Source organism: Pelobates fuscus, unplaced genomic scaffold, assembly GCF_036172605.1.
Source record: "Pelobates fuscus isolate aPelFus1 unplaced genomic scaffold, aPelFus1.pri H_1, whole genome shotgun sequence".
NCBI lineage: Eukaryota > Metazoa > Chordata > Amphibia > Anura > Pelobatidae > Pelobates > Pelobates fuscus.
The window spans coordinates 391,706-404,607 of NW_026961990.1; the positions used below are offsets into that span (position 1 = coordinate 391,706).

The 12,902-nt window shown below is 42.7% G+C and overlaps 1 protein-coding gene across 1 annotated transcript in view; it reads left to right on the plus strand.

Moving 5' to 3' along the window:
- LOC134585305 (E3 ubiquitin-protein ligase RNF213-like) overlaps positions 1-12,902 on the plus strand; it is a 203,694-nt gene that overhangs the window by 65,537 nt on the left and 125,255 nt on the right. Inside the window, exons 11-12 of the mRNA XM_063440726.1 lie at positions 3,111-3,302; positions 5,147-5,277. Coding sequence (XP_063296796.1) covers positions 3,111-3,302; positions 5,147-5,277 — 323 coding nt within the window. The remainder of the gene's footprint in view (positions 1-3,110; positions 3,303-5,146; positions 5,278-12,902) is intronic.

The following is a 12,902-nucleotide window of genomic DNA, read 5'->3' on the forward strand; positions in this document are numbered from 1 at the left end:
GGACTGACATGCATAGTGAGAGTTCCACATATAAAGCCTGATAAACTTCATTTGCTGAAGGTGTTCTACCCTCAGAAGTTATTTCACCACATACTAACTGAAGCCTGTCACCTGGGAAACACTCTCAAACAAGATAAGAGCCCCTCTTCATAGCCTATGGCCCAGAATCGTATTGCGGCCTACACGTCGAGGGTTCCCCCCAGAAAGGAAAAATGGTCAGTCCCCGGCCTGGAGCTTCTATCACATGCAACTTCACAGCTGTTGCCACCTCCTCCTCCCATTCCCCACTAGAGGTAAAACCTACCACAACCTCAGGGGCAAAGCGGCAAATACCTCCCATGAAACCTCATGACCATGTGGCATATTTAAGATGGCCGCCGCACCGATAAAGCCCTCATTGCCACTCTGGGAAGCTAAGTTCACAGCAGCCTATGATTCAATATTCACGTCCTTCTGGGACCGGATCGAGGCCCGGCGAGTAAAGCAATCACTCACATCTGGTCTTTAGGGATGTTCAGGTGCGACGCTCTCTTTCTGGGCCAGAAGCTAAGATGTTTACTTAGCAGTGGGATCTGCCTGTGGAGTGGGAACCCCACATGACGTTAATCGTACCACAGGCGCTGAGGGGTTTGTGGTTTCCAGGCACCGGCTCATATGCTGGCCTGGGCTTGTGGAGCAGAGGAGCTAAGAGATAGCGTTCTATATCAGACAAGAGTTTAACTTTTTTTGTTTTGTTTTTTTAGGGTCAGGTGTCAAATCCTATATCTAATCTTGTGTTAATTAGCCTCTAGCTGTATCACCCTCTGATTCTAGCTGGTGGAACTACTCATCGTGTCTATCTATATTTAGTTTCCCCACTTATGCTTATTTAACCTCTATTTTTAATTTAGCATGCTCTATATAAGTTAAAATGAGGCAGCTTTTGCTAAGAGTTTAACCCCTAAAACTTACTTAACTTGCAGTATTCCCGTTTATTGTTCATGCAATGTTTCTATTCACATATGTGCTCGTTATGACTCCTTACTATCTATATTGTACTTATATTTTGTCTCACACAAAAAATGCAAATATAAAAAGTCAGATCAGAGATATATTAGATAAGGTAATATAAGTTACAGCCTGTCAGTTCAGCTAGAAAAATTATATCAAAGAGGTTGGGGTGCATTTCCCACAGAAGAATAACGGTTGTGCAAAACTAAGACCTAAATAAGTTCTTCCTTAATAAATAAGTGATGTTAAGATGTCTGCACCTCTGAAGAGCAGTCTGACTGCTCCACACCATTGCTCTCAGTAGCATGCATTCAACTGTGAATTTATTGATAAACGCGGCTCACTGCAGCATGGGAATGACATTCTCAGCTGAACAGTTTCTTTAAAAGATTTCTCCAGCGACTCTCAGCTTAGGTGCCCTTGAAGGCACAGTGTTGGGTTTTTCAGATTACCTTTCTATTTATTTTTGGATTAGAAGTGTTAGGTGGGGGCGTGGCTTAGGCCGTCGGGATACTGGACGCAAGGCTTCTCTGTACGTATACCAATGTACATATACCAATAGGGTTTTGGTTCTCCTTTGTACAATGTCAAATATTTCAAAAAAGAAGAAAAACAAAACGCAATAATAGTGCAATACGTTTTAAGTATCAAATAGTTCACATATATTAGTGTAACAAAAGTACACTCACACTCTTAAGAGCTATGCTGCATTCAGCGTGGACGGCATAATTCCCATCTGAGGATACAGTCAGCAGTACTGTTGGTATCTCTCCATAAAACAGAGGGGTATGTGGAAAGAACAAGAAAATACATCCAATGGTTAAAGTATGAATAAATCACTAAGTAAGGTAAAAGGCAAGTATCTTACTCACATTGTACAGAGCATGGGCATGCTCTGGTATTGTTGAGCTTTGGTGGTACAATCCCCACCTGGGATGTATAGAGCCAGGAAGCAACATTACTACAAAAAAAGATTTTAAGTGAATTTCATTTAAAAGTATTATCTTTATTGTATTAAAAACCAAAATAAAACAATAAAATATATTTAAAATAATCCAAATGGATTTCACCGTGGGTTTTATCAGAATCTTTAAGTTTTTATAAAAGAAAATTGCACACACACACAAGACTGGCGAATGTGACATGCCACAACTCTCACTGACAACATGTGTCCTAACCCTCGTTGTTTCTACTGTCAACTTTCTCAAAGGAACAAGTTCCTCGCCGGATAGTTAGACTTTATTTCTATGCCCATTCCATGCATTAATTACTAGATGGCTCCTCAAAAGCAACATCTACCAAGATTGTGCACAAGAACAGCAGCACACATGCACAGATAAATATTAAAAGCAGGCACATTGATTGCTGAAAAAGTATGTGACCGAGTAAATACAGTGCCTGTCCATACAACCATTATTGGCACCCTGACTCCTCTCCTGCAACTGTCATCAAAATATGACTAAATGAATAAATCAAAAACTCATTTCGCAGGGTCCTCAACCCCTCTATTCCTGTGCATCCAACTTGTCTGGTTACAATTGCATGTCTGTTAGTCCACCCATTGTACAGCGCTGCAGAGTTTGTTGGCGCTATATAAATAATAATGATAATAGACAAATCTGTAATGTTCATCCTCTGCCATTTTTTATTAATAGCATTACCTTAAATCATATGACCACCTCAGGCGAATGAAACTTACCTGCATTGCTGTCCCTATAGTAATGCAAAATGGAATAATAGCAGGACATAACATTGCATCAGTTATAGTAAATACAATACCTCATTTAATACCTAATAGCAAATAATCCAGTTAGCAGAAAATGAAAATATATGAACAATCAGGACACCCAAAACATAAAATATGAGTAAATAATATTAATGGTAAGCTCATTAATGAATTTATTTTGCGAGTCTGTATGTAAATCCCACCAAGCTGTGTCCTAACATACATGTGATTTATATGTTTTCACTTCTCATGTTTAAAATGTTTACTCTGTAGTGTGAGGTTGGTTAATGAGTAGGAAATACTTTAATTTTGGCCCCTTACTCCACTATAAGACAGACATCTCCTCTGCAATGTGCGATGTTTCTTCAAACATTATTTCTGCTTCTGTTTACAGGCAAACCCTGTGGAAGCGCATCCAGACAGCAGTAACTCCAATTTTGTCTCACCTTCTTTCCATTGTGGACTGTGATGCTAACTTGGACATTCTACATATCCCAGAAGTGGCTGACTACGTGAAATCGCTGTGGATGTTCATTTTCAGTGATGAAGTTTTTCTAAATATTTCTTACAATTGTAATGAAAGGAGGTATATTGATTCACTGTTACTTCTGGTATATATAATACTTTTAAATATGTTTATAATCTGCTCTCTACTGTCATTTTGGAAATGCATTGCCAAGAACACCAGCAGATGCCTTGAAATTACCCATATATAATATGTTGCATGCGTCTGCGTGTATATATATATATATATATATATATATATATATATACCTTCCTCTGGTACCCTGCACACACACTTCTAAGTACAAAAAATTGCCGGGTGCAATATAGCCATAGCCAAAATATTACAAAAATTGATGGAAATAAGGCTTTTTTTTCTGCACATATTAGTCCTGTTACAGTTGGGAGACACTATATACAATAGTGGTTATTCCAAATGCAATATGTGATCATCCATCTGAAAGGGTTATATATATATATATATATATATATATATATATATAAATTGATGGAAATAAGGCTTGCACTCACGGTCTTTTAAGGATAAAATGTTTCTTCTTTATTCCAAAATAGTTAAAACATATTAGTAGTCATCAACGTTTCAGCCATCGTCCGTGGCTCTCATCAGGATCAGTTCAGCACAAAAGCTGTTTTGTGCTGAACTGATCCTGATGAAAGCCACGGACGATGGCTGAAATGTTGATGACTACTAATATGTTTTAACTATTTTGGAATAAAGAAGAAACATTTTATCCTTAAAAGACCGTGAGTGCAAGCCTTATTTCCATCAATTTTTATATATATATATATATATATATATATATATATATATATATATATATATATATATTACCCTTTCAGATGGATGATCACATATTGCATTTGGAATAACCACTATTGTATATAGTGTCTCCCAACTGTAACAGGACTAATATGTGCAGAGAATGTACAAAAGAAAGTTGCCCCCACGGACACAAAACATCTATGTGATCCACCGCTGACTTTGTCTGATATATGCTAGGTTTAGGATGGTATTGTTTCTCTGTGGTATTTTGTATTGATTTTTCTATCGTTTTTTTCAAGTAGTTTTATCATAGTTTTATTTATATCCTGTTCACTGTTTAGTGAACATTCCTTCTTTTCATATATATATATTACAGTGTATTTTTTGTTTTTATGGTGTATTATCTGATTTATATTACACCTACATTTGATACATCTCATTACACAGGCTTTAATGTTGTAGTTGTTCTAACGGCATTGCAACTTAGCCACTGTGCAGGCTTGTATCTATGTATGACTGACAATTTGTACAGCTTTAAATTGATGTGTCTTTTATCTGGTAGTACTATTAAATGTTGTCTTTATCATATATAAGATTGCTTTACTCATTCATTCATTCCCCTATTAGGAGCGCTCACACTATATTTGTTTTTTACTTATTTGTGTTTACCTTTAGTTGCTCTGGTTTAGCGTGTAGCAGCCCGTTGGTGTTTTTTAATATAAATATAGAGACTGTGTTACCTGTTTATTTTATTTTATGCCAATATCATGTGTGCTGGGGGTGCAACTAGCCTCTGGCACACAGTTGCAAATATTTTCTGGCTGTGCAGTGTTTCAAGCTGAAAAAGCAGAAGTGGTCATGGTTGTTGGACCTTCAAATTTAGTGAAGAGACCCCATAATCAAACAGAGTATAAATGGTAATTTAAGAAAGTTTAAATAGTAATGGCTGCTGTATATATAAAACAAGTTTTAATCATGACTGACAATTAACTCCCATTAAGTCAATTCTTCAGTCCATTTTTAAGGACACGTTTGCAAGCTGTAAATGACCAGCATGTGTCTGTGATACCCACAGATTCTTACAGCGATCAATCGAGAAATCTAATTTTAGATAAGAACTCCACTATTGTATTTGCTTTCAGACTTCCAAGTAACATAATACCGGTTTACCATAACATGAATCTCCCACTTTGGAGAAGAAACTTCATGCCTTTCAGCTGGAGAATTAAAGACTATCTGGAAGGAAAATGGGTTCAGGCTCAGAACACTAAAGGTACTGTTCCGTTTAACCATTGCATTTTATTGTACAAATTAAAATTAAATGAGAAACATCTCTGGAAGCTTCGTAATTAAACACATTTTTCAAAATCACCTAGAACTTGTATTAAAGGACCACTAGTGTCACCCAGATCGCTTAATCTCAGTAAAGTGGTCTGGCAGCAGTGTAGTTTTAACCCTTTAATTTAAAACATTAAAGGGTTAAGCAAGCCTCTAGTGGCTGTCCTAGGGGTGTTACCATTTCAATAACTGAGTAAAATTTGGTTCTGATCATAGCAGCATTTGATTGGAGGAGTGCAGCATTTTACTACATGTGCTTTCTTGTCCCCAATGCTTCTCTTTTAGAAGCACTGGACTGGACAAGATTGTAGGTAATGTCTAACATTAGGTAGTCCGAAACAGCATTCCTGACTGCCAAAGTCACATGTATCCGAGTGCATCTAAATCCCAGAACAAACCTGCAAATAGCTCTCTACGGTGAGGGAAAAAAGTATTTGATCCCCTGATGATTTTGAACATTTGTCGACTGACAAAAAAATGATCAGTCTATAACTTTATTGGTAGGTATATTAACAGTCAAGGCAACAAAGGAGTGGACAAGAAGAAGCACATTAAGGTCCTTGTAGATACAAATATCCATCTCACTATCTATCCTAACTGTTCATATAAGGGTTAATTTAAACTTAGAATTATATCTTTGATTCTGGGAAGAATTTATCTAATATCATTTACGAGAATGACCATACTGATTTCGAAATGTTCTTGTTAATTGTCCAATATTTTGGTATTTGTAAACATTGTTTTTTATCAAATATACGTGCGTTATATAACGTAGGATATAACAAGAAACAGCTGCTTATAACTTGTACAAAACAATTTACGTCATTTAACACGCCCATATGCTCATCTTTTCCCCCTCCCATCCTGCTATGAAAATGGGGTGTAAATATAACTTGCGTAATAAAGGAAATTGAATTGGTTATTGAACACGTCTCTGCTTTTATTTCCAATTTCCAGAGCTCTGATAAAGAGTTGGCAAATATCCATCATCCACAGAGGGTCCCGGGCTGATTTTATCCCCAACAGTCCTGGAGTGGCCTAGCCAGTCTCCAGACCTTAATCCCATAGAAAATCTGTGGAAAGAGCTGAAGATTTGAGTTGCCAAACGTCAGCCTCGAAACCTCAATACACCCCAATCAAGGGGGGACTCAGTGCTGGTATATTAAAAGAGGGAAAAATATAGAAAATTACAGCTATTATTAGCTAGCTTAGAGATCTGTCTAGTGGGGTAATACTACAGTTGTTCACAGCCTCAAGTACCAGTAGTATCTAATGAGAAAATACTTTATTGAATAAAACAGGAAAATCAAGACACAAAAAGGAACTGGGCTGGGAAGCAAGTGTAGAAGTGGTTATGGTAGTTACAGCCCCATTCCCCTCTCCTAGTTTACTGGCATCAAAAAGCAGTCAAATACTATTGGGGCTATGGTAGGTCCCAATGATGGCTGATAAATCCAAAATCAACAGGATAAATACATCAATCTCACAGAAACCTCAAATGTCTTGACCTAGAGCATTTCTCCACTAATCTCCAAACTCTTCTTTTACCCATCTCAAACCTCACCTGTCTTAGTTATGCAACATCCTTCTACAATTCCACCCTCTCCTCTCAACTAGACATCATGGCACCTTCTACATTTAAACGCCGCAGGCGCCCCCAACAACAACCCTGGCACACCAAGCTCACCTCAATACCTCCAAAACTGCTGAATGCTGTTGGAGAAACTCACTGTGCATCTGACTTTCTCCACTATAAATGTATGCTGCGCTCATACAGCTTGGCTCTTTCCTCTGCAAAAGTAAATTACTTCAATACCCTCGTAACCACACTCTCCCGTGAACCCAAAACGACTATTTCACACATTTAACTCTCTTCTTCGCCCTATTGTTACTCCTCCACCTACTAACTTGATCGCCCCAGACTTTGCAACTCACTTCACTGACACGATCTCTACAAGCAGGGAAGAGATCTCTCCTCTTTCTTCCTCCCCTTACAATTCTTCCCCTAACTTCACTCCCTCTGCTGTTCTATCTTCATTCGCACCTGCTACATGGGAAGAGGTTTCTGTTCTGCTCCAGTCCACCCGCCCCACCACCTGCTCCCTAGATCCAATTCTCTCGCATCTCATCCGTACTCTGTCTTCTTCTCTTTCTCCACCTCTCACTAAAATTCTCAATCTCTCTCTCTCTCCTCTGGTATATTTCCATCGCCCTTCAAACATGCAACTGTAACACCAATTCTAAAGAAGCCCAACCTTGAGCCCCATCCAACTACCGTCCTATCTCGCTACTGCCTTTTGCATCCAAGATCCTTGAGAGAGTTGTGTATGCGAGATTGACAGACTTCCTCAAGACCAACTCTCTGCTAGACCCGCTTCAGTCTGGTTTTCGCGCTAAGCACTTTGTGGAAATGGCACTGACCAAAGTATCCAATGATCTACTCGCTGCGTGGTCACTACTCTATCCTAATTTTCATTGACCTGTCTGCGGCTTTTGACACTATTGATCATCAACAGCTTCTTCTCATCCTGAGCAATATCGGTCTACAAGATATTGCTCTCTCCTGGTGCTCCTCCTACCTCTCCCAGCGCTCGTTCAGTGTTTCTTTCTCTGGCTCTGCTTCTTCTCCCCAACTCCTCTCTGTTGGTGTCCCCCAAGGTTTAGTCCTTGGTCCCCTACTGTTCTCCATCTCTACTGCCTCCCTTGGTAAACCCATTAGCTCCTTTGGCTTCCAATATCATTTCTATGTGGATTACACGCAAATCTACCTGTCCTCTCCTGATCTCTCCCCGTCCCCCTTGACTAGTGTCTCTGACTGCCTCTCTGCTATTTCTTTTTTTTTTTTATTCTTTATTTTTCATTGTGCAGGAGGTAACAGAACATTTAACAATGCCACAACGGCATACATAAAAAGGTTTTTCACATTTATGGCATGTAAATATCAGCACATTTTTTAAATAAAATTATAAACAAGCTATGCATACACATTTGTTTGTAAGTTTAAACTGTTTAAAGTTGATTAGAAATTTAAGCACGCTAGGTGTGGTGAGTAGTATGCTAAGTGGAGTGAGTGTTATGAGAGTAGGACACAGGTTAAGGACATTAGTGTACTTAAGCACATAACTGCAGAATAATCATAAATACAACTGGAATAATTATGGAGTAACGCTTGTGATTTAGATTAAATATTTCTCAGTGGGGGCGGGGCCTGACCGCCAAGATGGCCGGACGCACATGCTGCATGCTCCGGTGGCAAGGGGCATAATCTGAGCCCTCACGGCGACCTACCGAGACTAGAATTACATACCAGCCTGAGGGGGATAACCAGCACCAGAAGCGGCACCTAACGGTACGCGAAGCATGCAGCTCCGACCACAGAAACCGGAGCAGGGCAGCAGGGCCTACCGGTCACTGAGTCTAATGGACCACGGGGGAGACGGCCCCTCTCCTGGGACCATATTAAGCTACGACCTCAACATGGGCCCCCGTTCCCCCCCCCTTGGACCGGTGGGGGTCATCCCGGTATCCACCAAACCAGGGCAAGCGACATCACAAGCCCCGGCTAAAATCCGCAACTCGAGCAACGCGGCCAGTGGGCCTCTCAAGATGGCGGCCGCGACTCAACGGCAGAAACGCGCGCCAGCCCAACCAAGCAGCCAGAGTTGCTACACGGCAGAGCAGTACGCTGAGAGGCTAGACAAGCTCTTCCAAAGGCTCTGGGAGCGACTGATACTACGCTGTAGATGGGAACCACCCGACCCGGTGGGCACAGTAAGGAGGGACAAGGTGCGGAGCTGGCATGGACCCGCAACGGGCAAACCACGCAAGGCGAAAGTCGCAGACCGCCCTACAATCCTTCCCGGGCTGAACGCCTCCCGGAGGACACCTCCACGGCACCAACCACACCGCCAGAAGCCCGACCGTCGCAGGCGACGGCAGAACATCCGAGCTCCCCACGGCGCCCGACAGAGGGTGGACCCGGCCTCGACTATGAGAGCACGAGTTCGTGGACAACAGGTGCTGGCCTTCATTCCGGCCTGGGGCTGGAGCGCTCCTTCCTTGCACCAGCGGCTCACCGGCCTCTCGCTGACCCGTCCGGCACATGGCTCAGACTTTCCCAGCAGGGGTATTGGCTGATAGATGGCCTGTAAGCCCGCAGCCCCACCACATGCCGCCCACAACTATGGACTCTTGGTGGACAATATAGCAGGCAAATTGTTGTAAGGCCATAACTGTTTGGATCCAGCTTTACTGAGCATTTAATTTTTATGTCTGTTCGCATATAATGTTACTCTGACGACCCAAGGCACCAACTTTTCAGAGTATGTACATAGATAGGTCACTATAGACTAGCATGTTTTTCTAGGCCCAGCCTTACGGTTGGACTTACAGTGTAGATCTGTGTCCCCAGCTAACATGCTTACTCCTCATTAATGATGTATAAGCAAGTGCAGTTTCAGCAATATGCTAATATACGTACTTATACGCTACAGCCGAACCTAACATGTATGACAATATTTAAATCATATAAAAAATCAAACCGTGCCTTAACCTTAAGTCTAGCACCTAGCGACTACTAAGCTACAGAAATAATCCCAGATCAGCATGTTCCAAGTTTTCTCTTATGTGGACGTTATTATCAGACTAATCAATATGTAACCGCTTTGCCTACTGTCATCCCCACCTCTGACATGACTTGCTTAGGCATGTTTACTACTCTAACACACACTACTTACCCTTTGACTCCACATGAGTTCTCTTTAACACTTATGAGCGAGACGTTGTTCAGCCTGGTTATACTTATTGTTTAATATTTAACGTGTTCCATACTCTGATACTCAAAAAAAAAAAAAAAAATGTGCAAAGTTTCTAAATGCCAACCAATGTTAAACCATGACTGCATAATTGTCTGCACCAGCTGTCGTGGCAGTGCAAACGTGTTTGTCCTCTATATGCACAAAGAAAATAAAGATTGACAAAAAAATATATATATTTCTCAGTACACTGTGAAGACTTGGGTGTATTAGGCAACTGCTTAGTATACCACCCCAGGCTGTTCTAGGACGTGTCAGAGACACCCTCGATCCCCTGTCACTTATGCAAATACGGTTTCTGCTTCAAGGCACAGTATAGGGATAAACATATGGTATAGGCAAGGAAGAGAAAGTGAAATACTATTGCGACAGGCTATTCTGTTATGGTCATAAATGGTTAATCTCTTTGCTAAACCTATGTGGTACAGAAACGCATATTGCTTAATGGCTTGTAGTCATTATAGGCATATCTTGTAGAGGTCTCCGGTTGGGTGGGTCTCTGTTCAGGAGGCTGCAGAGTGGCAAACACAGCGTCCGTTGTGGCAGACGTTTTGGGTATGTGCCTCTGAGAGCCCCGCCTGAGTGCTCGCTGTCAACCTATGCCCAGTATTGGGAATGATGATAGGGGTACTTGGCAGTCCTTTTGGGGCATAGGCAGGGACCATGTTGCTGGTTTCGGTGGCTGCTGGAATAAGGCAAAGTCTAGTTGCGTTAGGTCAGATGCCGGGCCCGTACGCTTGTCGCGGTGGGTACCTGTAGTTTTATGGTAGGTAATTGGTGCTCCGGTCCTGGACTCTGGATCTCCCCTTGATGTTGACAGGTTCTGGTGCCCTGATGGGTGTTTGCGTCTTCAGGGTTGCCTGGCGGGATTCAGTGCCGTGTGAGGCTGAAGTGGGATCTGCCTGTCCCTTTGAGTTAGCAGCGCTGTTTGGGTCAATCGCTTGCGGGTATGCGGGTGAGGTCTCCGTCTGCGGCGCCATCTTGTGGTTGCCTCCGAGCGGGGGACAGCGCGACTGCGGCTGGCACGTGCGGGTCCGTCTCTGGGTAAGTTCGCGTGTATGTTTGCCTGTCGCTCTCTGAGTGCCAGTTGTGCCCAGAAGGCATCGAAGATTGCGTCTAGCCTCTTCAGGATATCGGTTTCCGCTCTGCCGCCATTGCAATCGCACGTGGCGTCCGCCATTGTGTGGGCCTGTGCGGCTGAGATCTGCTTGTCAGGCTCTGCCATCCGCGTCTGCCGTGGCGCTTCCGTCTGGCGGGGTTGGACCGGGATAACCCCTGCCGGTCCTGTGGGGGGGGGGGAGCGGGTGGTCAGAGGCCCGGCGCGGAGGCGAGGAGAGCGGCCACCTCCCCCCAGCCCCATCCACCGCAGGCCGCCATGGGCCCCTTCAGGCTCGTGCTTGTGGGAAATACTTGAGTTCGGTATCAGGCGATTCGCCAGGGTGCCCCCAGCATGGGTAGCGTACCCGGCATCTTTTTAGTGCTCAAATTAGCAAGTAAATCCCCAAAAAAACGCTTTGGCATTGGGAGCTCCTCTGCCATGCAACCGTTTAGTTTGCAGGTCAAGCCCCGCCCCTCCTCTCTGCTATTTCTAACTGGATGGCTGCCCACTTCCTTAAACTTGACCAAAACTGAAATTCTGTTTTTTCCTCCCTCAAGTGTTGTTACTCCTGTGAAAAAAGCAAAAAGAAAACTATCCAATTGCTAAAACCAGGAGTGGATACCAACACCTAAAATGTTTATGATATGGTCTGGATACTCTAGAAATGTTGCCTTGTCAGAGCCGGCTTCAAAGACAGCTTCAGAGTCCCGGTTGTCAGATGACTGTCAGGGAGATTCACTGCGTGCGTTCCAATTTGATTCAGTATGTGTTCCACTGTGTGAGTGTAGAGATGCAGCCTTACGCGGAAGACACCGAAAGAAAGGTTCCCTTATTCTTATGCTATCTGTGACTGATTTTTATCGATCTTTTTTATTGCATATATTTTTTTAGTTGAATAAAATCCTTTTATATGAAGAACTTTATGCCTCTGCACTTTATATCATAAAGTTCAACAGTTAGTGTTATAAGCAAAGCTCTTTGGATTTTATAGATTTTTTATGTAAAAGTGTTAAAGGACAACTATAGGCACCCAGACCACTTCAGCTTAATGAAGTGGTCTGGGTGCCAGGTCCAGCTAGGATTAACCCTTTCTTCTATAAACATAGCAGTTTCAGAGAAACTGCTATGTTTACATATGGGTTAATCCAGCCTCTAGTGGCTGTCTCATTGACAGCCGCTAGAGGCGCTTCCACGCTTCTCACTGTGATTTTCACAGTGAGAAGACGCCAGTGTCCATAGGAAAGCATTGAGAATGCTTTCCTATGGATTGGCTGAATGCGCGTGCTGCTCTTGCCGCGCATGCGCATTCAGCCGAGGAGAGGAGGAGGAGAGTCCCCCGCCCGGCGCTGGAGAAAGAGGTAAGTTTAACCCCTTCCACCCCCTAGAGCCCGGCGGGAGGGTGGCCCTGAGAGTGGGGGCACCCTCAGGGCACTATAGTACCAGGAAAACGAGAATGTTTTCCTGGCACTATAGTGGTCCTTCAACCCTACAACTCTACATGTTCATTATTTCTCTGCATTTGATGAGATTTTATTCTTCATGTACCATACTACTATTGACTAAAATATTAGTCTGTTACTAGAGTACATTCAGCTCTTATTGGCCAGTTTCCCTGCTGCTTTCATAGAAGGGATATCAGCCTAATAT